General features: G+C 27.1%; 3 protein-coding genes across 6 annotated transcripts; 1 reads left to right on the top strand and 2 right to left on the bottom strand.

Moving 5' to 3' along the window:
* Positions 1-2,449: 2,449 nt before the first annotated feature.
* Positions 2,450-2,929, bottom strand: LOC111685920. The gene has a single exon (XM_023448207.2). It carries the CDS (start codon positions 2,927-2,929, stop codon positions 2,471-2,473), a length of 459 nt encoding a protein of 152 aa, XP_023303975.2. The 3' UTR covers positions 2,450-2,470.
* On the bottom strand, positions 2,777-23,079 carry LOC111685900 (atlastin). 4 transcript variants are annotated; one of them, XM_023448179.2, is made up of 6 exons: positions 23,005-23,079; positions 4,790-5,129; positions 3,796-4,728; positions 3,451-3,731; positions 3,139-3,205; positions 2,777-3,067 (listed from the first exon to the last, which is right to left on the bottom strand). In XM_023448179.2, the coding sequence occupies exons 2-6, from the start codon at positions 4,982-4,984 to the stop codon at positions 2,942-2,944; spliced, it is 1,602 nt and encodes a 533-aa protein (XP_023303947.1). In that variant the 5' UTR covers positions 4,985-5,129; positions 23,005-23,079; the 3' UTR covers positions 2,777-2,941. The 4 variants fall into 4 exon arrangements, with proteins under 4 accessions (XP_023303947.1, XP_023303955.1, XP_046804110.1 ...); XM_023448187.2 differs by lacking the exon at positions 23,005-23,079 and adding an exon at positions 18,387-18,699; XM_046948154.1 differs by lacking the exon at positions 23,005-23,079 and adding an exon at positions 9,226-9,458.
* On the top strand, positions 9,465-15,148 carry LOC111685892 (putative tyrosine-protein kinase Wsck). The gene is made up of 4 exons (XM_046948153.1): positions 9,465-9,604; positions 12,080-12,457; positions 12,544-13,705; positions 13,824-15,148. The coding sequence occupies exons 3-4, from the start codon at positions 12,563-12,565 to the stop codon at positions 15,126-15,128; spliced, it is 2,448 nt and encodes an 815-aa protein (XP_046804109.1). The 5' UTR covers positions 9,465-9,604; positions 12,080-12,457; positions 12,544-12,562; the 3' UTR covers positions 15,129-15,148.
* Positions 23,080-23,199: the final 120 nt, after the last annotated feature.

Genomic DNA, 23,199 nt, shown 5'->3' with positions numbered 1-23,199 from the left:
TCGACAGTCAGGCGGCACTTCTTTTTTTAAACTCATACACAGGATTTGTCAAGGCTGGGTCACCTGTCTCACATTATCCTTATATAAATTTTCAACGTCCTTTTCAGTAGCAATTCCGTTGGGCTTTATCAAAGCAGCATACACAGATTATTTTTTCAAAAGTTTGAAAATAGTTAGAAGTTATTATGGCCGTCTTTCAATGAGAAACGCCCAAGACGCCTCATAACCAGATGTAGGAGGGATATATATCGATGTTGATAGCATTTATAACGGGTCAGTGGGTGTTGACAAGTCGGCTTAAGCTTTCCCTCAATTAGTACTGTTGCAAAAATAAGGAAAAAGAAGAAACGGTCTTTCAAATTCACTGTGAATACCTTGCTCTAGCCGCTAAGAGAAACAGATATTTTTGCAGTCACTTCATATCCAACCTTAACAAGATATCTGGGTCTAAACTTAATTAAACATACATATGTTAATGGGCCAAGTTATTATGGCCGTCTTTCAATGTGAAACGTCTGTGAACCAGGCTTTAATGGGCTTCAATGTGTACTTCGGAGGTGCAAAGACAAGGAAAAAGAAAAAACGGTCTTTCATATTCTCTGTGAATACCCTGCTCTAGCTGCTAAGAGAAACGTTTTTTTGCAGTCACTTCATAATCAACCTTAACTAGATATCTGGAATGCTACAATGTCATTCGATTCGGAAAAAATACTATAAGTTTAATAGTTTTTCGAATTCACCTTCGAAATTACATAATTATTTATTTTTCATACAAAAAAGTTTCAGTATTTTTCTAAAATTTACTCAAACATTAATCAAAATCCCCAATTTATTTGGTTTAATTAAAGAAACGAATCACTTTAACCTATGAAACTCCAAACATCTGTTAATTATACATATTTGTACAAACAACGAAAAACCCTAAAGTTTAACATTATTTTCCCTTTTAAAGTTACTAAATAGCTATCGATAAACGCATTTTTTTTATTGTCCTGCGCATTTAGTATTTTGTCACTCTAAGGCAAATTTGTTAGAATACACATCATTTTCATTCAGCTGATTCATTGAAAAGGATTTATTTATTAAATTTATCTAAAAAAAATGCCTTGCAAAGGATGTGAAAAAGGTGAAAATTTAAAAATTTTATTATATTTAAAAAGTTGTTAATTTAATTTTATTATTTTAGATTGTAAATGCACCACAACTAAATGTGATGAACGTTGCAAGTGTGCCCAGGGCAATAAATGCAATTGTATGTCGGGACAAAAGGAGACAGAAGGTAGTGGAAAATCCTGCTGCAGCAAACAAACTAAAAGTGAATGAAATGTTTTACTATTGATTTAGAATTGGTGAAGAATGTTTTTAATTTTGACATAAAATAAAGATTGATTTACACTTTTGAAAGAAAAAAAATTAACGTTGTATATTTTACACATTTTTCCATATGAAATTATGAAAATGTTTACTTACTTTTCCTATCCATTGTGTGTTAAATAATACAATTGTTTTCTTTTGTTTTTTTTTTTAATTAAATTTTTTATTTTCTTTTTATTACTATATTATTATAATTCAATTAAAACAAATTTTAAATTCATCCATTGCATCAGTTACTGTTGCATTTTACTTCTATTATCTTTCAACTGCATTTTTTCTTTTGTTTTTCTTACGGAAAATTTTATCATACCTTAACCATGAGAGGATATGTATAAAAAAAAAGTTATTTATTATATATATATAAAAAAAAAGTAATTATTAAATTAACAGAAGAAATAAACAAAAAAATAATTATACAAAATAAAATTCATATTAAAATAAAAAAACAATTTAAAAAATATATAAAATATACTTAATGACACATTAAAAAAAAGTTTTTAAAGCAAAAGTGGTTACACACAAAAACAAAGACAACAAATAAATATTTAAAAGAAATTTAGCATAAAGTAATAAAATGGTAGGAAATGTTTAGTGTTTGTTAGGTGTATTTGTTTATAAAAAGCCTTATTTAAATAAACAATAAAAAAAAGTATTTGTTTAGAAAAACCCCCGTATAAGTAAATTTTTGTGAAACTTATTGTAACGATCCCTATTAACGCCTGCGCTTTAGCTGGTTTTTTTGTTTTTATTTATTTATGACTTTATTTTTTTTTTAAGTTGGTTTTAAATTAATCATTATTTATATTAATTAAGCATAATTAATGTTTTTAAACTAGAGATATTTTAAATTTGTTGTAATTTTTTCTGTATTTGTTTATTATTTAATTTAATATAAATTTACGTGGCTAAGATTTTTTTCTTTCGGTTTGTTTAAAAACAACATACAAGGACAATTTGTTTAGTTTGGTAATCATAAAAAACATTGGGGAATAAAAAAACTTTTTTTAGGGAATCTGAGAAGGTTTAGGAGGGGTAGAGAGGAGTAGGCTTTAACATTTACTTAAGGACAATTGTGAAAAAAATATGGTTATTTTATTTATTTTGTCATATTCAAAGTTGAATTGGAATTCTTCTTTGATTTTCTTTTTTTACGATTGGTAACATTGTTACCATTAGCATTGCCATTAGAAGTTGTTGGGGATGTTGATGCCGCTGCTGCTGTAGGTATTTTAGAAGCTTGTTGTTTTTGTAAGATTTTTTGTTGTTTGGCTTCATTACAAGTGGCAGAAAATTTACTCCATATAGAAGCAAATAATGTAGCACTGGCAGCATTTAATGATGTGGTTTCTATGGGTTGTGTTTGGTTTTTATGACCTAAATAATTGTTATTCGTTGATGTTCCTGTTGTTGTTGTTTGTTTACTATTATTAACTACCATTTTTTGTTGTTGCTGTTGTTGTTGTTTTGCCGCTGATGACGCTGTTGACGGCTCTTTATCATTTATCGTTGCCTTTGGCTTTTTATAGCCACTTGCATCATTTTGATTTTTCTGCATATTGGCGTATTCTCATGAACTTTTCAATTTGCCATTTAGTGATGTGCGACTACCGCCACCAACGGCCGCTTCAGCAGCATGTGTGGCAACATGTTGTATGCCTTTTTCCATGCAGCCCTGATAAATCGGTTTCATAAACTATGAAAATAAAAGAAATTGTTTTTGTTTTTATGAAATTGTCGATTTTTTGCAGAAATAAGAAAACTTACGTTCTCCCACAGTAACGTCGCAAAGTCATCTAGTTTAACACCAAAATCACTTAATTCACCGCTGTATCTGTAAAAGAATAACAAAAAATAAAGATTTATTAAAATTTCACTGAATCTCGATGCTTTTGAAACTTTTAATGAAAAAAATTTTCATAAAGTTAAATAAAACTTAAAAAATGTGGAAATCGAAATGCAGAATAAAGGTGTAAATTTTTTGTGAAAATTTTCTGTGAAAAACAATGTTCAGTAAACGAATTCGTTTAAAACATTTTTGGGTGAAAAGGTGGGTTTTTGAAAGCCTAAACTACTTACCTAATATACGCCCACAAAGCTAAGGTCAGCAATGAAATGCCCATGATTAAATTACTGAAATTGGCAAAGGTGTACATGCCCAACAGACCAAAGATGCCACTTAGAATGTAAAAGACAACAGCGAGGGCGAAGTAAACAGCTGGGGTACGTGCGGCTTTAAATATATTTTTACTTTCATTGTGCGCTTTATAAGAAACAAAGATTTCCTCAAGATCAGAATCCAATTGTTGACGGAACTTTTCGGTGAACTCTTCACCGCCCATTTTACGTTTGGCCAGAAACTAGTTTTTACAATTATATATTTATTAAAAGAAATATTGTTATAAAATAAACTTAATAACTCACCTGAAATACAGCTTTGTCCTTAACTCTTAAGTGTTCAGCTTCCAAATGTCCTGTGCTTAAGTACGGTCTAGTGCCACCGCAAACATCTTCCATCAATTGATTGTACAACTCTTTGGCATTTGCTACAGCAGTCAAATGATTAGCTTCTGCCGTGGCTACCAACATACTTTTAGGTTCTGGCAACTCATCACCCTTGTAAATTGTCATATACGATTGGAAGTATTGTATCAGATCTCTGGCCCTAATGCGTTGACCACTGATTTCTTTGTATACCAAATTATCGGGCGACAAGAGCATGGGCACTAAAGTTCTTAAGCTTTGTTTAAATTCCGGTGTGATATCTTTGAGACGACCATCGAATTTGGGATTTGTAGCGACATTTAGACCGGGATGGGGCATAAGGAAACAGGCAACTTCTTGGAAGCACGAGGAAATATGACGTCTAAGTGATTGCAATTCGGGATGTTGTTTATCCGATATTTCCAGGCGCTTTTTCAGTATTTGATCACCACCCAAGGCGCCGTATTCAGCTTCATAGGGGAAACTCCAATCACGCACTAGAAATTGTAAACGTTGAAAAGGTTTCTTGCCAGAGTCGGCTAAAGCCAAACGACCATATTCTGTGAACAATTGTAAATGTTGTAAATCATCCTCCTGGATGTTTTGTGACAAATTATAGATTTGAACGGATGACAACATGGTGCTTAAAGCGAAAACCGTAGCACAATCACGTACAGTACTTTGGCTATCGAAGGCTCCCTGTGTGTCCAATAGAATAATGGCAATTTTGTCACCATTGGGATAGTCATGTAAAAATATATCCGACCACATAAGTATGCCAGTTGTATCACGTTCCGAACCGCCACGCCACGAAAAACCAGTCAAAGGTGAATCTTCATCACCCAACCAATCGCTAACATCATGGCGTACATACTAAAAAGATTAACAAAAGATAAAATTAAATATTTCAAGTTAATCTATTTATAGGCTTTACCTTTGAATACATGTAACGCAGGAAAAAATCTAAGAGAAAACTTTTTCCTTTACGAAATGCTCCCGCTACTGATACCACACACACATAACGATCTTTGACTTCTTCACGCATCAGCACCTCACTTAAATTGTCTTCATTTAATATGAATGTGTGTTCCTCCGATGTGGAGATTACTTGAACCGCCTCTCCCGGCATATTGAAATCTGTTTATTTATAGAGTAAATATTGGCTTTAAATGACGGTGGTTTTGAGACACAATTTTTTATGGCTTTTGTGTGTGTGTGTTGATATTATTTGTAAACAGGAAACGTGAAAGTTTAAAAAAAATCAAGGCCTTTTTCTGTAAGATAGAGAAAAAAAAAAAATTGTTTCTATTAGGTCTGGATAATTTTTATTTTTAATATATTGTTTTCTTTACGACTACTTTATGTACTGAAAGTGTGCAAAATTTTAATTTAATCACACACAAGGAAATGTTGAAAGTGTTTATTTTTATTTGATTTTAACGAAAATAGATTTTAACGCAATTCTCTAGACTATACAAGATGATTAATGAGGAGATTTTTTGCATTAAAACGTTGACATAAATTTGTAATTATGTTATGCAAAATTATTTTTAGTTTATACACATTTTTTATTTATAAAATAATTGTGAAAAAATATTCCATATTTTGAAAACCATTTCCCAATGAAATTGAAAAGTAAAGATTATATTTTGCATTTGCTACAACAGTAGATAAATTAATAAGCTTTTTCAGTAGCAATCAACATAATCAAGGGATTCACCCTTTTAATTCAGCTTATACGTCGGGAGATATCATTACAAGACCTCTGACACTATATCGAATAACAAAGCATGGGAACTGATGTTCTTAAACTTTTTTATATTCTTAAATAATAATATCTTAATAAGAGTTTTTTTACACATAAAATATTTAAGAACAATTTGTTTTCATATAATGCAGAATCAATATAAAGGTTTTTAATAAAAGCCTCTTCTACATAAAGCTTTTAACGAAATCTTTTAACATATAATTTTTTTTGGATATAAAGCTTTTAATAAAAGCATGTAAAGCTTTTAATAAAAGCATGTAAAGCTTTTTAATAGAAGCTTTTAGCATATAAAGTTTTTTAATAAAAGCTTCAAGCATATAAAGCTTTTTAATAAAAGTTTTAATCTTATTAATCTTTTCAATGAAAGCTTTAATCTTATAAAGCTTTTCAATGAAAGCTTCTAATAAAAGCTTTTTAATAAAAATTTCTACTATATAAAGCTTTTTAATAGATGCTTCTAGCGTATAAAGCTTTTTAATAATATCATCTACCATAAAAAGCTTTTTAATAAAATCTTCTAGCATATAATGAGACTTTTGCATTATAAAGTTTTTACAATATTAAGCTTTAAAATAAAAGCTTTTTAAACAGTGATTTTTTTCATTGACTTTTTCAGGTGACTTTCTATAGCAAGCATTTTATAATTAATTTTTGTTAAAAACTTTTAACAAGAAGCTTTTAACGAAAAGTTATTTTCCTTTTTCCCTCCCCTTGGATCCGCGTCTGAACTTAAATAACAATGAATTAAATAATTATTTAAAAAGATCTTTGAAAAAAGTTATTAAAATTTTTTTACGAAAAATTATTTTTACATGAAAAGCATTTAAAATTATAAAATTTTTTTTAATGAATTTTACAAATACATATAAACAAATTTAAATAAGACTGTTTTTTTAAATAGAATGTTTCTTCAATAATAGTTTACAAAAAGTTTATATTCTAAAGTATTTTACATTTTACTTTAACAACTTTCTGCAAGAATCTTTTACATGAAAAGCTCTTTTAATTTATTTTATAAATAAAATAGCTTTTAGTTATAGATTTTTATCACACTGAAGTAAATGCTTTTTATAAATTATTTTAAAAGAAGTTTATGCAAAAAGCACATTATGTTAAATTTACTAGATTACGAGTTTTTTTAAGAATTTATTTTAGCAAAGTTTTTTGTAGAATATTTCTTAGAGGTGCTTTAGGCGGACATTTTTTCTTAGAAACTACATTTTTAAACATCATCAGTAGAAAATCTTTTTTTGGAATTTTAGTGACGGAGCGTCAAATAGAAAAATATCAATGTTGTTAAACAATAAACATTTTGATTCAAATTGAAATGCAGAATAGGAATGAATTAAATAGAATAAAACTGTGGATATTTAAGTAAAATTTTGATGGGGGCTTTTTATAGGGGCCCTATTTGGCCTATAATTATAAAAAAAATGCTAGTATAGAACTTGGTTTTGCAGCTTTTTATCGAGATACTTTATTCTTCATGAAAGTGATCTACACACAAATACAATCAATTTAATATTTTTGTTGCTATTCAATACAATTAGTGGCTTGTAAAACCGGCGATTCTAAAATCCTATTAAAATTGCCAAAGTTATCCATGTAATGATGAGTGTAACCTAAACCAAAGTAGTAAACATTTTAAACATTCTAATATTAAAGCAGCGAAGTAATTTTTAAGTTATAAAGACTTGTTGCTGCAGTCTTTTATTACAAAATTATAATTTTGTAAATATTTTTATACATTTGTTCATAGAAAAATATAGACTTTATAATATTAAAGGTTATAATTTCAATTATCCTAGGAAAAATTTTAGAACTTGTTCTAAAAACTACTAGTTTTAGAACGGGTGAAAACGGAACTACTTCAGATTCTTAAACAGAGCATTGGAACTAGTAGTATCGCCATTACTTCTGGAACCCGTTCTTTTGAATATTGTTGTGGTTCTTAAATACTTCTAAATAGTTTTCAAGGAACTAGTTCTTTGAAACTAGTTATACATTGCTACTGCACTAGTTCAATGGAACGCATACGAGTTCCGAAACAACTTCTTGGAATTAATTGAAAAAAATGTCAAAAAATATAAATGTATTAACATATTTTTATCGAAATAGAAAACGCGTTCAAATGTATATATTTTTGCATTCAACTGAACTACAAGATATTAAAGAGCTCCCTAATTGCATGGTACCGAGAGAAAGTTTGCTGCTTGTAACGTATATCCTTACCAAAAATATTATAAAGATTAGAGGTGCTGAAGAATTATATTCAATTTTACGTAAGATAGGTATATCTATGCAAGTTTTGTAAATAACATTGGTGCAATAGTAAAAATTCCTCAACAGTTTCTCAAAATTGCTCCTAATCTTAATAATTTGAAACAAAAACGCTAAAAAAGAAACGTTTGTTTATACGTACTCTACAACTTCCATAGGACTAGGTCCGATGTTGACAAATTCAAACAAAAATCATTGATTAAAGAACTAGTTCCAGAAGCGTTCCAAAGAACACTTCCTCAGAACCAATTCCGATGGTGAGAATTTCGAACAAAAATCATTGGTCTCAACACCAAACTAGAACGAGTTCAGGCTAAAATCATGTGTTCTAGAACTAGTTGTAGAACTAATGCATTTTTTCCTGGGAAATAAATATTTTTTGAATATTTGTATGTACATACATATTTCCCAATAAAATCTGACTAATGCAAGTAACACATCTTTTGTTTAAATTATTTTTCGTTGCACTTTTCCAATTAATAGCTTAACAGATAAAACACAAAGTAATGATAAATATCTATAAGATACAAGTAGAATTCTACAAGTGCAATGCTCTTTGTTCTTTCATTAAATAACTGGTTTTTAAAAAATGGAATTCGATTTAAGTATATTTTACATATAGTTGTAGAAAAATAAAAAGAATCAACAAATTACACAAAAAATACCATGATTTAATAATATACAACTACGTGTGAAATAAATATATTGTGGGTATTTTTATATTAATAAATATAACACCGCGTAAACAATTCAAAATAATAAACAATTGAATTAAAATTTTTATGAAAATATTAAACTTATTAATATATTGCTGACATTTAAAAAGGAAATTGTTTTGTTCAAAAAAACACTGCACAATAGATGAACATATTTAATTAAAAAGAAAAAATTATGTGTAGTTTTTTTAATGTACTAAAAAAAATTTACTCAAAATGTGGCCTTTGATGACGTTGACATTATTTTTTTTTTTATAAAATGTGTTTTGTTTTTTTAATATAATATTATAATAATAATAAAAAAAAAACATGAGAATAAAAATAACAACAAAAATAGAAAGTCAAACTATAGCTTAAAGATCAATTCAATGATATTGTTAACATATACACACATTACTTTTTTCTTTAAAATTTAAATTAATTGCACTTTTAGAGGTTGGGTTTTCATTAAGTTTTTTTTTCTTTTTAATTAAAATTTCTCATTACTTTATTAAGAAATTAATGAAATTTATTTAAACTCACTGCACTACTATATTTCATTGTTATTATTTTTTTTTTTAAATTTTTATAAATATTAATACGAGTATAATGAAATTTGTAACCCACCAATAAAGCTAGTCAATGAACAATGAAATTGGTATGTATAAAATTTGTACTTATGACTCGTGTGTGTTGTTGATGTATAGTGGTGTTCACGTATGATGAATATAAAGACAACAAATAGAGATACTCATATGGATGGATGGACGGACTGACGAATGGATGTGCTATTCAGGAACAGACAGATAGACACACCATCAAACAAACAAATAAATAAACGAATAAACGGACCTATAGATAGATGGTTGATCGAGTATTAAAATTAAATCTCAGCTAAAAGCTACAACACACTCACTCTCAAACACACAAAAATTGTATGAGAGAAAAAAAAATAATAAAAAAACAACAACAGAAATTGATAAATAAGAGTAATATTAATTTAAAGGTAAAAACCATAAAATGTTACAAATAAATATATATATATTCATATACAATAGAGTATATTACTAATATTACGTGTAAAAAAAAAAGATGTGATCATATGTGGAGACTTTTGTGGTCAATCTGTATGATCAGGCCTTTGTTGCTTTGTTAAAAGACCGGTATTATAATTGAGAGTTTCAAAACAAAAGTGAGAGTGTTTATTTACTAGATGCAAAAAAAAAACTGTTTTTGTTTTTAAATACTGATCTCATAATAATAATAAAAGGAAATAACAAATATGATTCAGTATAAAAAATGTTTAATAATAAATTGCTTTTAAGACAACAATTGTTGTAATATTAGAAATTCACAAATTGTTAGATAATTATTGATAGAACATGTTAAGAAATAATCAAAAATACTAATGCTTTCTTAAATTTTATTTATTGCTCTCCAGTTTAATTTTGAATTATTAATAAATTAAAGCTTTATTACATATGTTGAAGTTTTTTGAAGCTTTATTATGTTAAATTTTTTTGGTTAAAAGGCTTCTTTGTATTAACATTTTTTACATAAAAAGCTTTTTTATATTACAATTTTTACAAACAAAGCTTTTATGCTTAAAAAGCTATCTTATATTTAAAAGCTTTATATGAAATATTTTTTAACACAAAAACACTTCACATAAATACATGTTTTCGTAAAGTCAAATTACAACTCTTTATAACAATTTTTTCTAAAGAAAGCTTTTACAAAATCTACATGAAAAGCTTTTAATCTTTAATAAACTAAAGCAAGATTAAAAAACCAAAAACGTATGCAGAAGTCTTTAAAACCTCATATGCCTTCAAGCTTTACTTTTAATTTCATTTTGAAAAAGCTTTTTATAATAGAAAAAGCTCTTCAACATAAAAAGCTTTTTTATAATAAAAAAAGTGAAATTTCAGCTTTCTAAAGTTTATTTTTTATAGTAACTGTTACAGTAAAGAATTTTACCTAAAAAATTTCATAAGAAGCTTTTAAGTTTTTTAAGCTTTATTAGTTAAAAAAATAATAAAATATTTTAGATAAAATAAGATTTAAAATTTTTGTTGAAAGCTTTTTTTATTTAACTAAACATTTTAAACAAAGAAGTTTTTCTGCATTACAAACATATTTTAATAGAAAAAGCTCTTTAACATAAAAAGGTTTTTTATTAAAAAAGGCAAATCACAACTTTCTTAAGTTATATTCTAAAGAAAACTTTTACACAAATTAATTATAATTAAAAAGTTTTATAAAAAGCTTTTAATTAAAACTCTATGAAATAAAAAGTTTTTTAAAAAACCTTTTGCATAAAATAACATTTTTATGGAAAACTTTAACCGAAAATAATTTTACTTAAAAAGTTTCAAAAAAGCTTTTAACTAAAGCTCTATAAGATAAAAATTGTTTAATAAACTTTTTTACATAATATTAGATTTAAAATACTATGACGTATATAAAATTATCGCCCAAAACGCCTTTGAGCTTTACTTTATGTCTTTTTAACATAAAAAACTTATTAATTACTGCTCTTTTATTTTTATTTAAAGTAATAATCGTTTTGATAAAGGTAATATAAAGTTTTTAAAACCTAATTTTTAAAGCTTTTATTAAAGTTCTTTTTTTATATTCAAAGAGATTTTGAGAAAGCTCTTTGTTTTATTTTACAACATTAAAAGAAATTTTGAAACTAATGTTTGAAAAGCTTAAGCTCTTTATGATCAAATTTCCTTTTAAAAAGCTTTAACTTAAACCGAAATTATATTTTAAATCCTGTTTATTTATCTGATAACAAAGAGCTTTTTCTCTCTCTCTCTTAAAGATTTTCCTAGCAGTGTATTATATAAAATTTTAATCCACCAAAAAACTTCTTAAGAATTTCAAAACTCTTTGCCAACAAAACGAAATAAAAACGTTGCACAACACTAAAACAAACGAAAAAAAACACGTTAACACAATTACGTTAAGAAAAAGAAACGCTCAAAAGATAGAAGAAAGAAAATAAACGCAGAGTTAGATCTCTCCGCTCTAACTCTCTCAGCCAAAAGAGAGTTAAGTCTCTCTCTAGGGTTAAAATAATAATAAAAAATGAGTAAACAGGTAAAACAATGTTTGTTTCTTTTTGGCTTATTAAAAATTAAACAAAAGGTGTAAAAAACTTAAATAAAAAAGAAAGAAACATTTGTAGTCAACAACAGCAGTATTTCGGTCATTTAAATAATGAGTAAATTAAAAATAAAACAGAGAGGGAGACAAAGAGAGATTAAACCTAGGCTTAGTCAGAGTTAACCCTTGGGGAACAGTAAAGCAAAACGGTTAATAATTTTAAGAACAAAATAAATTATTATTTGAGATTACTAGCAAAATATTAGAAGCCTTAAATGATTTAAAAAAATTACATTATTTTTATGTTTTTACGTTTCAACCAACGCCTCTTAAGAGATTAATAACATTTGTTTGTTAACTATGCTAGTCTTTTCAAGCGTAGTGGAGAACATCAAAAAAATTCATTCTGAACTGGTAGGTTTGAAAGTAAAAATGTATTTTTTTACTACTGCTGTTACTGTTGCTGCTTCTACTATTGCTGGTTCTTTGGTGATCGTTGTTTTTATGGTGGTTTCATAGAAATAATTAAAAAGAAAAAAAAAAACTAAAATTGAAGACTGCATGAAAAACAAAAACCCCTTTGTGCTAAAAAAAGCAACATGAAAAGAAAAGCAAAATTAATACAAATTTCAATTAAACATAATATTAAAAATTGATTTACTAAAAAAACTGAAAAAATAAAAATATAGAACAACAGCATACAGGAAAATTAAACTACAAAAAAACGACAATATTACAATACAAGGTAATTTGAAATTTTGTTGAAAAAATTATGAATGAACCGAACCGAACACAGCAGTAGTTTAATTCACATTTTCAAAATTATTGCAGAGTACAACACACAACAAATATGGCGCAACAACGAAGGTTTCAAGAATGTTTAAAAAATATAAAAAACTATACAAAGCCAATAACAAAACCTGGCCACCGCCCTAATTTTGGAATGATAAAACTAAGATTTTTCTTCTTATTGCTGCAGTGGAGTACGGAAGTTTCTTGGGCTCAAGAATTGGCTGGCAATAAGTATTCCCCTTACTATTATGTAGGTTGTTTTTCGGTTCGGACAGAAGTGCTTACCGAATCGGTGTATGCTAAAATGCCTCAAACCTGTGTGGAAATCTGTGAATTAAAGAATACTACTTATGCCATTATGATGTCCGAAAAGTGTTACTGTTCCAGTGATATAGTAGTGGAAGATAAACAAGATGATATGTTATGTAATACACCCTGTGTGGCCATAAAATCGGAATATTGTGGTGGTGTAGGAGTACACAGTTACTATACCTTCAATACAGATGCCTCACCAAAAGATTTAAAACTACAAAATGCCACTGAAAACAGTTTGAGTATAATTTGGACTCCTTATAAGCCACCGAAAACTTATATTGCCGGTTCTGAAACACCATCTGTATTTAAAATAACCAATTATCTTATACAAATACAACGTTTGCATACCTATTCCTCTAAAGCCTTTTTTGCACAACCAGAGTTTGTGGTACAAGGTACGGAAAATAAAATAGAAATTACAGATTTATTGCCTGCCACTAAGTATAATATCACCGTGCGCGCTATTTGTGAAGGTTTAGCGGAGGAAGCAGATAATTGTGGTTCCGCTTCTATAGTGGGAACTACTCTAGTGGCTGAGCCTAGTCCCCAGCCTGCTCAACCAAAAATTTTGCAAACTACTGATACAACTTTGACCATAGAAATTAAGCCGGTAAGAAATGACAATGGTCCAGTCACAAAAGTATTAGTTATAGTGGAGAGAATAGATGATTCATTGTCTCAAACGTTTGACACTAGTCTATTGGGCAGTTGGAAAAAAGCAGATGAAGATGGTTTACCTTATTACATAGCCGCTGAATTGGATTATGATCGTCCAGGAGATAATAAAACTCGTAAATTTATAGTAGGAGATGGTAAACGTTATGGTCGTTATACTAATCCTCCCTTGGATAATAAAAATTCAGATTTTCATGTCAGTTTGGGTGTGGTAAGTAAAAATTAATTATATATATTTTTTAACGTGACAATTGAGATTTTACTCAAACAAATTCTTCTATATATTACGTGTTCATTGTACATTTATTTCAAACATCTTTCTATTGCAGGTCAGCACCTTAAATGGCATCACCAAAACCTTATACACCCGCAGTAGTCATGACCAGCATACCACCTCTATGGATAACTTTACCTATGCCACTTTTGAGGCGGGACAAAGTTCAGTGGTGGCTTTAATAGTTACCTGTTCCATATTTGGTATTTGTTTTATACTCTCCGTTATCACCTATTTCTATTTACGCTACAAACAATGTCAAATACGTTCGGGTCGGGGAAATTCTCATGAAATGACTATGCAACAACCCATAATTGAAAGAGAAAACAATGGTTATATTGTGGAAGATGAAATGCCTCCAACGGTGGAGAATTTTAAAGAACAATTAAATGCTCTGGTCGATAAACTAGATGTGACTAAGAAAATACCCAGAAATAATTTGCGCATGAATGTCAATGATATTATAGCTGAGGGAAATTATGGTGAAGTTATAACGGGAAAGCTTTTAACCAACAATTTGCCAGAATCAAGTGCTGATTGTCAATTGCATGTTTTGTCCTTGGATGAATTAACTAGCACAGATCAGGGCAAGTTACTGCAGGAATTTCGTAATTTAACTAAATTACAGCAACATTCTAATCTTTTGGATTTCTATGGTGTGTCTTCTAGCACTGATTGGTTTTACTTGGTGTTTGAACATGAAAATGTCACCCTAAAACGTAGACTAATAGAGAGTAGAAGAGCTCCCAGTTCTGCCATCATGCAACGCATTACTGCTCTGTCTGAACAATTAATTTTACAATGGATTTATGAAATTGCCAGTGCCATGGATTATTTAGCTAAATCTAAAGTTATACACAAACATTTATCATCACATTGTATTTATGTTACGGCTGAAATGAAATTAAAAGTATCGGTATTTGGTCCCACTGCGTATGTGAATAATCAGAAAAAGATAGATCTCACCAGATGGCTGGCACCGGAAGTTCTAAGATATCAACATTATTCCTCAAAATCGGATGTTTGGTCATTTGCTGTGGTAGCCTGGGAATGCTGTTCATTGGGTGCCACACCTTATGCACAAATAAATAATTCCAATAAAGTTTTAGATGCTTTAAAGAGTGGTTCACGTCCGGCACAACCTGCTTTCGTCTATGAAGATCTATATCAAATGCTATTGAACTGTTGGACTTTGGAGCCTAGTGAACGTATTAATTTTGAAGATATTGCCTTTAATGTGCGTCAATTAATGACGTCACCACGTCATGCTTTAAATTTTGATGCACCCAAAGAACAGGCAGCTAACGATGTACTCAATTCATTGCCTTTCTATTTGCCCATGTTGGAAATGGAGAATTAGTTAAAGAAGTCATTCTCTTGGAATAAAAAGGACCTATAGAAACATCACGTTTTTCCCTTTATAAGCTTTAATCGTAATTATAATTGTTAAAAATTAAAAGATTATTACATATAAATATTATTTAATAGTTTAGTTGTAGTTTTGTAAAGAGAGAGTGTAATTTGTGTAAATAAAAATTATTGAAAAATATAAAATAATTTTAAAAATTTTAATTATGAGGAATATAACCATTTAATATGCGTTTCCAAATAATTAAGAAGAGAACGACCTCATACATATGTCGGAATTATCAACTTATGGTTCATACTCCAGAAGTTGCTAGAAAGAGCTTTTAAGAGATTTCACTTTATGGTTAATAAAGGTGGTTTGTGACGTGAGAATATTAAAGAAATTGGTAGATGATGGTGGATATGTACTGAAATATTTTGTTATTTAGACATTTTGGAAAAAGGTTGGAAGTGAGGCGAGATATGCAATGATAATTAGTTCTGATAAATCCAAAGCATCAACAATAGTGTGCGGCGACAGTGTCAGCTGCTGATTAAGACCGTGATAGACTATACTAAGGAATAGACTATATACTATAAATATTAGACCACAGACTAGACAATCGATTAAACTATAGACTAACTTTAGATTTGACTATACTATGTGTTAGAATACAGACTAGACTATAGACTCTATTATAATCGACTATATAATAGACTGCAGACATACTAAATACTGGACTATACTATAGACTTGACTATAGATTAGACTATAGATTGGACTACAGGCAAGACAATAGCCTCAACTAAAATATAAACTAGACTGTAGATTAGGCTATACTATAGTTAGCTTATATAGTAGCTCATTATAATAGACTGGACTATAGACTAGACTATAAACTGGACTATATACTATAGTAGAGACTAGATTATAGAATAGTCTATAGACTATAATATAGACTAAAATACAGACTGGTCTATAGACAAGACTATATAATACTATTGTCTAGTCAATATAGATTACATAGATTAGACAAAAGACTAGACTAAAGACTTGACTACAGACTAGACTACAGACTAGACTATAGAATAGACTACATACTAGACTATAGAGATTATTGACTAGACTATAGACTAGGCTATGGACTAGAGTATTGCTTAGACTATAGACTAGACTATGGACATTGCATTTTATGAAAAGTCAATTTTTTGACTTTTTTCATTTAATTAAAGCGACTTTTAGACTATAAATATTTTATAAATAGTTGACTTTTTCGACTTTTTTCACAGACGATAGTCGAGTTATCGACTTTTTTCGACAAAAAGTCGATTGTTCGATTATTCGAAAGTCGATTTAAAGAACCCTAATATAAACAAGACTTAAGACTAGACTATAGACTAGACTAGAGACTAGACTATAGACTAGACTATAGACTAGACTATAGACTAGACTATAGACTAGACTATAGACTAGACTATAGACTAGACTATAGACTAGACTATAGACTAGACTATAGACTAGACTATAGACTAGACTATAGACTAGACTATAGACTAGACTATAGACTAGACTATAGACTAGACTATAGACTAGACAATAGACTAGAATATAGACTAGACTATAGACTAGTCTATAGACTAAACAATAGACAAGATTATAGACTGGCCTCAGGTAGGTTAGTGGTTAGAGTTCTAGTCTGGTAGACCGGAGGTGGTGGGTTCGATTCCCACCTGAGGCACTGGTTAAGGAGCGTACAACAGGCCCGATAGAGGCCTTAGTTTATTTCTTCGGATTTGATGTATATATGTACATCCTCCTTCAAACTAACTAACATAGAAGAGAAATTAGATTAGACTAAAGATTAGTCATCGACTAGGCTATAGACTTGACTGCTTGCTAGACTCTAGACTAGAATATAAACTAGACTGTAGACTAATTTCAATTCTAACCCTTAAGGTATTTCTTAAACATAACATGTTTTTAATAATTTCAATCGATTAATAACACTTTAACTTTCAAATTTTCCTTACTTCAATTAACTTCAATCATCAATGATGTTATTATTAATATTTTAATATTTTCCCAACATGTTCGATTACGTATATTGTATATTATCAACATTTGACAGCTAAATTAATGATTGCAATAACTAACTTGGTCAAATTATTAAATATTATATAAAAAACATAAATCTAAATGCAAGATAAAAGTGTAAGCAATAATAACCTATTATTTGAAAAAGAGTGAAAAGTGGAAGTAATTAAAAATCACAGATATAACTACAACCTGTTGTAGTCTGTGTATATAAACAAATGTAATCAAATTCATATAGACAGCTATGCTGGTTGGTTGTATTAAGTATATAAATTTAAACAAGAATTAAAAGAAATTTTATAAACTTTGAACCATGATATGAAAAACACGTAAACAAACACGTAATAAGTAGAAAATAAAACAATATGTATATGAAGTATTTTACTTAATATGAGTTCATATGATTATAAAACAACAATATTTGCAATTTTAGTTTTTTTTTTGTTTTTAGGGAAATTTTTGTTGATAATTCATTATTATCAATAGGATTTTTTGGCCCACGATAGTCAGTCCACAATTTCAAAAAAAAAGGTCTTGTTGTACATACATATAAATAGTACAGATAAATATTGTTAAAATATTTGAAATTATTGCTTAAAATATATTAAAAATATTTTTCATATTTTCATTAAGAAATTTTTGTAAATTAGAAAAAAAAGTAGCTTCCATTGACGACATACCCACAATTTTCAATATACAATAAAGACTTTAATGATTTACGTAATTTTTTATCATAAATATTTTGAAATTTTGGGAAAAAAATTAATATTTTTAAAAGAAAAGAGGAATACAAATTGATAAACAAGACAAGAGGTTTCTCAAGACAATAAGTTTAATTTTTTGTTGTAAATTTTGCAAATATTTTAAATAAAATGAGCCAAACATTGCACAAAACTAAAAAATAATCATTAAAATGATGATGATTAAACAAATGTATGTATAAATACAAAAACAAAAATACATATAATATAATTTTTATTTTTTAAATAAAAAATATTAGATGAAAATGATTCAATAGAAATGTGTAAAAGAAAAAAGGTACATTTGTTTAGGAAAATTTATAGAATATTTTTAAAAATATTTTAGCAATAAAATAAAAATTTAAACTTCACTTTAAAATTTTGTTTTTGGTTTCTTTGTATATATTTTTATTTAAAAATTAGAAAAACTTTGCACCTTTAGTTTAACAAAGGTCTTGGTTTTGTAGATAATACTCTCTATACGTTTAGTTTTGTAGACACAGTAGAATTTCAATTGTATGGCATTTATATGGTGTTTATTAGCTTAATAACTTTTATTTGTAGTAGTAGAGTAAAGGTGACACAAAATTATTAAAATATAAATTTTTTATTATTATTATATATTTTTTATTAACAATCAAATAACGTAACGATTAAACAAAACGCGCAGCCCGTACGAAATACTTTAAATACATTTAACAAACAACAATAAGAAATGAAAAATAAAATTAAACAAATGTGTGTATTTTAATAAATAAAAACGATCGTTTGAATTCGAACGAACAAGCAACTGTTCATAATAGCTCGATACATTGGGAACTAAGCGTTTTGCAAACTGTTTAATGATTTCGAAGTATGAGAAAGTGAGAAAAATATCAATCTCAAATAGTATACAGTAGTTGGTAATGTTATAGAAACAGATTTTATTTTAATAGAATTTGTTATAATTAAATAAATTTAATTAAACAAAAATAAATTGAAAATAAACAAAAAGTAAAAATAAAAACTTAAAATTGATTTTTTTTGTAATTTTTAAAATTTTTTAAATTATTGCAAAATGTTAGAATTTTACAATTTTCGAAATAATTCTACATTTATTAAAAAATTTTTGAATTTTCAAAATTTCAATGTTAATATTTTTTTATTATAACAAATTAATTTTATAACGACACAAAAAAATATTCAAAATTTAATTCGTCTAAATTATTTTAAAATGTTTGATGTTTTAAATATTCGAAATTATTTGTAAGTTTCTTTTGCAAAATAGAGAATTTTCGATTTATTTTAAAATGTTCGAATTTTTCAAATTTTTTTAAATTTCAAAATTATTACAAAAAAATTTTAAAGTTATTCCAAAATATTCGAATATTTAAAATTATTGTAAAATATTCGAATTTTTTATGTTACACAAAAATTTGTTTTCAATTTTTTGAAAATATTCGAATTTTTAATATTTTTTAAAAAATTTTAAATTTTCAATATTTTAAAAAAAAATTCGAATTTTCGAAAAAAAATAGTAAAAAATTGGAATTTTTTAAATTACTGCACACTATAAGAATATTCGAAATTTTAGCTAAATGTTCTGATTTTCGAAAATATGTTAATCGAAATTTCAAAATAATAAACATTCAAATATTTCATATTCTTGTAAAATGTACAAATTTTCAAAATGTTCGAAATTATAGAAAACTGTTTTATTACATATTTTAAAATATTCGAATTTGCGATATTTCTAAAATTATATGAATTTTCGAAATCAAAGCAAAAAATTTCAAAATTTTTCAAAATGTTTAAATTTTCTATATTATTTCGAAATTATTCCGAATTTTAAAATATTCTAATTTTTGAAATTAAAAAATTTTCTTTCGAATTTTCGAAATTATGTTAAAATGTTAGAATTTTTGAAAATTTCAAATTTACTTAATAAAAATAGTCAAAATTATTGTAAAATTGGAAAAAAATTTGAATATTCAAAATTATTGAAAATTGTTATAATAATTTTTGTTAATTTTGCAAAATGTTGGAAATTACTTTTTTTTTTAATTTGATTCTTTAAATTATTTATTTTAAATATTCAAATTTTCAAATTCATTATAAATTATTTTTAAATCTTTAAATCTTCAAAATTATTAAAAATGTTTGAATTGCGAAATTTTTACAAAAGAAACGAAATTTTAAATGAAATATTTCTTAATCGGTTACTATATCTAAGACCAATACTGTTTCATAGCTGTCCCGCAATATACTATCGAAATTTAATCATTGAGCACAATACACTACAAAAACAATAATTATACGATAAAAAAAACATACTGAAAATGCTAGATTAGAGAGACTAAGAGTGAATAAAAAGAAATTCAAAATTAGAGCACCTATTTCTTTACTATATTTTAATAAAAAAAAACACCTCATTAGTTAAAAGGCAAATAATTTAATCTAAGTGTTGAAAGCTTGAAAGGAAAGACCCAATAAATATAAATTATCAACAAATAATTGGTTTAAAGGTCATAAATATGCTAGAAAATAATGAATACTAAAAGAGAGAAATGAGGAGAGTAACAATAGAAGAGAGTTAGTGATAAATTTTGAAATAATTTGCGATATTTTGTTATTTGTTTCTATGTTATTGCTTGTATATTTAATACAATAATGCCTAAAGGTCTGAGGGGTCTCTTTTGTATTTTGGCAACGTTTAATGTGCTTACATTTGTTGTCTCTGTTTTTAGCTTATGCAGGAAAATATCTTAATATTTAACGAATGGAAAAGAAATTTTGAAAATATATATAAATTTTTTTCTTTATAAAAAATTTAGTTATTTTGAGTAAATTTAAAAATATATTTTTTTTTACAAAAAAAATTAGTCACGTTTTGTGGTACAAAGAATGTTTTTATTTAAATAAACACGTCACAAAACGATAATCGTATAATTATGTCAATATTTAAAAAAGTTGTAATTTAAAAAGTGCTCTTAGAGTAGCAGCAAGAATATAAAAAAATATGTGTGAATTAAATGTAAAAAAATACCTTAAAACCTAATTAAATAATAATATTTTCAGTCATTATTTTAATAACTAAGGGCGAGTTTTTCTAATAAAGATAATCTTCATTCTTTGGTTAAACCTGGTTTAATATATGTTACGTGTTTTTCAGTTATCAATAAAGTTACTTATTATCTTAGTTTAACTAAGGGCTAGTTTTTCTGATAAAGATAATCTTCATTCTTTGGTAAAACCTGGTTTAATATAGGTTTCGTGTTTTTCAGTTATCAGTAAAGTTATTTTTTATCTTAGTTTAACTGAGTGTAATTGGCCAATTAAACTCAAGTTATAAGTGAGAAAACACAATTAACCAAAAACAATATAACAATGATTTCGGAAGAACAAAAACTTAATATTTTAAGTAAATTACAATTTTCTGATTTGTTTTGTTTTATTTATTTATGTTTTAAATGTTTATTTTATATTTTTCCAAAATTTTCCATTTTACAAAAGTATTATTTGCAAAATACAGCTGTTCTTTGTTTATGTTTTTGAGTGAAAAGTTGGCAATACCAGCAAAGTTAACTGAGCTTAAATCTAAAACTGAAAAACACAATCATCGGTTAAAGTCCGCATAAATTTGTTCCGAGTTTAATCTAACAGCAAGTTAAGCCTAGTTTAACTGAGGAGTAAGAAACCCGCTCTAAGTGTAATTGGCCAATTAAACTCAAGTTATAAGTGAGAAAACACAATTAACAAAAACAATAAAACAATGATTTCGGAAAAACAAAAATATAATATTTTAAGTAAATTGCCATTTTTTAATTTGTTTTGTTTCATTAATTATTGTTTTTAAATGTTTATTTAACATTTTTACAAAATTTTTCATTTTACAAAACTATTGTTTGCAAAAAACAGCTGTTCATTGATTATGTTTTTGAGTGAAAACATGGCAATACTAACAAAGTTAACTGAGCTTAAATCTAAAACTGAAAAACACAATTATCGGTTAAATTCCGCCTAAATTTGTTCCTAGTTTAATCTAACAGCAAGTTAAGCCTAGTTTAACTGATGAGTAAGAAATCCGCCCTAAGAGGTTTAAAGAAAGCTTTGGTAAGCAGCTAAATAAATATAATCAAAGTAAAGTAAAGTCTGCTATTATTAAGTTTACAGCTCTCAAATAACAAGTTGTGTAGGCCTTTTATAAAGAGAAAATGCAAATACAGTTGATAGTATGTATTGGTAGCTACTTTGTTGTCCAGTTCAATAACAAAACTATGATTGATTTTCTTATCAGTATATATAACAGATGTTTCAATTGATTTATGTATGTTAGACTTTTCTAATGTTTAACAAACCATTTATTAAACTGATAAAAAACTAAAAAAAAAAAAATACACCTCAATTCCACGAGGTCAAAGTTTGACTACTTATAATTTTGAAAATGGAAAAACTTCAAGGTAATATTTTATATTTATAAAAAATTTTAGGCCAAAAAATCAAATGTGAAATGTAATGTTTGCAAATATTGGACATTTATAGCAATCAAAGCAATAATAAACAAATAGCAGGCTAGACAAACTTTCGGCCAGGTATTAAAGAAAACAACCAAAATAGTTTGACAAAACTAAATACACATAAAATAAAGATTAAGCTAAAAATATCCGCAAATATATATGTGACCATTGAGACAAATAAACTAAGCAGCAGAAAGACTGACAGCTAAACAATGTCGTCAACAAAATTTAATGAAACGTACTACGTACTTTTTTCTATATTAATTTAAATAGGACTAACTGAATAATGGCCCTCTGACCAAAAATAACACATTAATGAAAAACTAATTTTTTTGTTTGTAAAACCCCAAAGGATTTGCTACACACTGTAATTAACATATTATGTACTTTATAACTTTGCCCGAAACTTTGTCAGGGAAAATTTATTTTTTGTATAATTAAAAACACCTCAAAAAAAAAAAGCTGCAAAAAACTTTTTTCTCGTCATTCCACCACATCAATGCAAAATTTACGAAGAGATTTTTGATATATTTTGCTTAAATTTTAAAGAAAACTTACTTGTTAGTTGTTGTAAAAAGTTTTGTGACAAATTAGGATTAATTAAAAGTAAAAAAATTGTTAATTACAGCAAAAAAATTGAAGAATTTTTAATATTTTCTTTTTTTTTGCTTAATTTCACACCAAAGTTTTTTTCAGTATTATTCTTGTTTTTGTGTACAGTTGTAAAATTATAGTAGTATTAAACAGGGTTGG

The sequence above is a fragment of the Lucilia cuprina genome, chromosome 4 (genome assembly GCF_022045245.1).
Source record: "Lucilia cuprina isolate Lc7/37 chromosome 4, ASM2204524v1, whole genome shotgun sequence".
In the NCBI taxonomy this organism is placed as follows: domain Eukaryota; kingdom Metazoa; phylum Arthropoda; class Insecta; order Diptera; family Calliphoridae; genus Lucilia; species Lucilia cuprina.
Note: the sequence above shows the minus strand (reverse complement) of the source record. Positions and strands in the feature narration are given on the sequence as shown.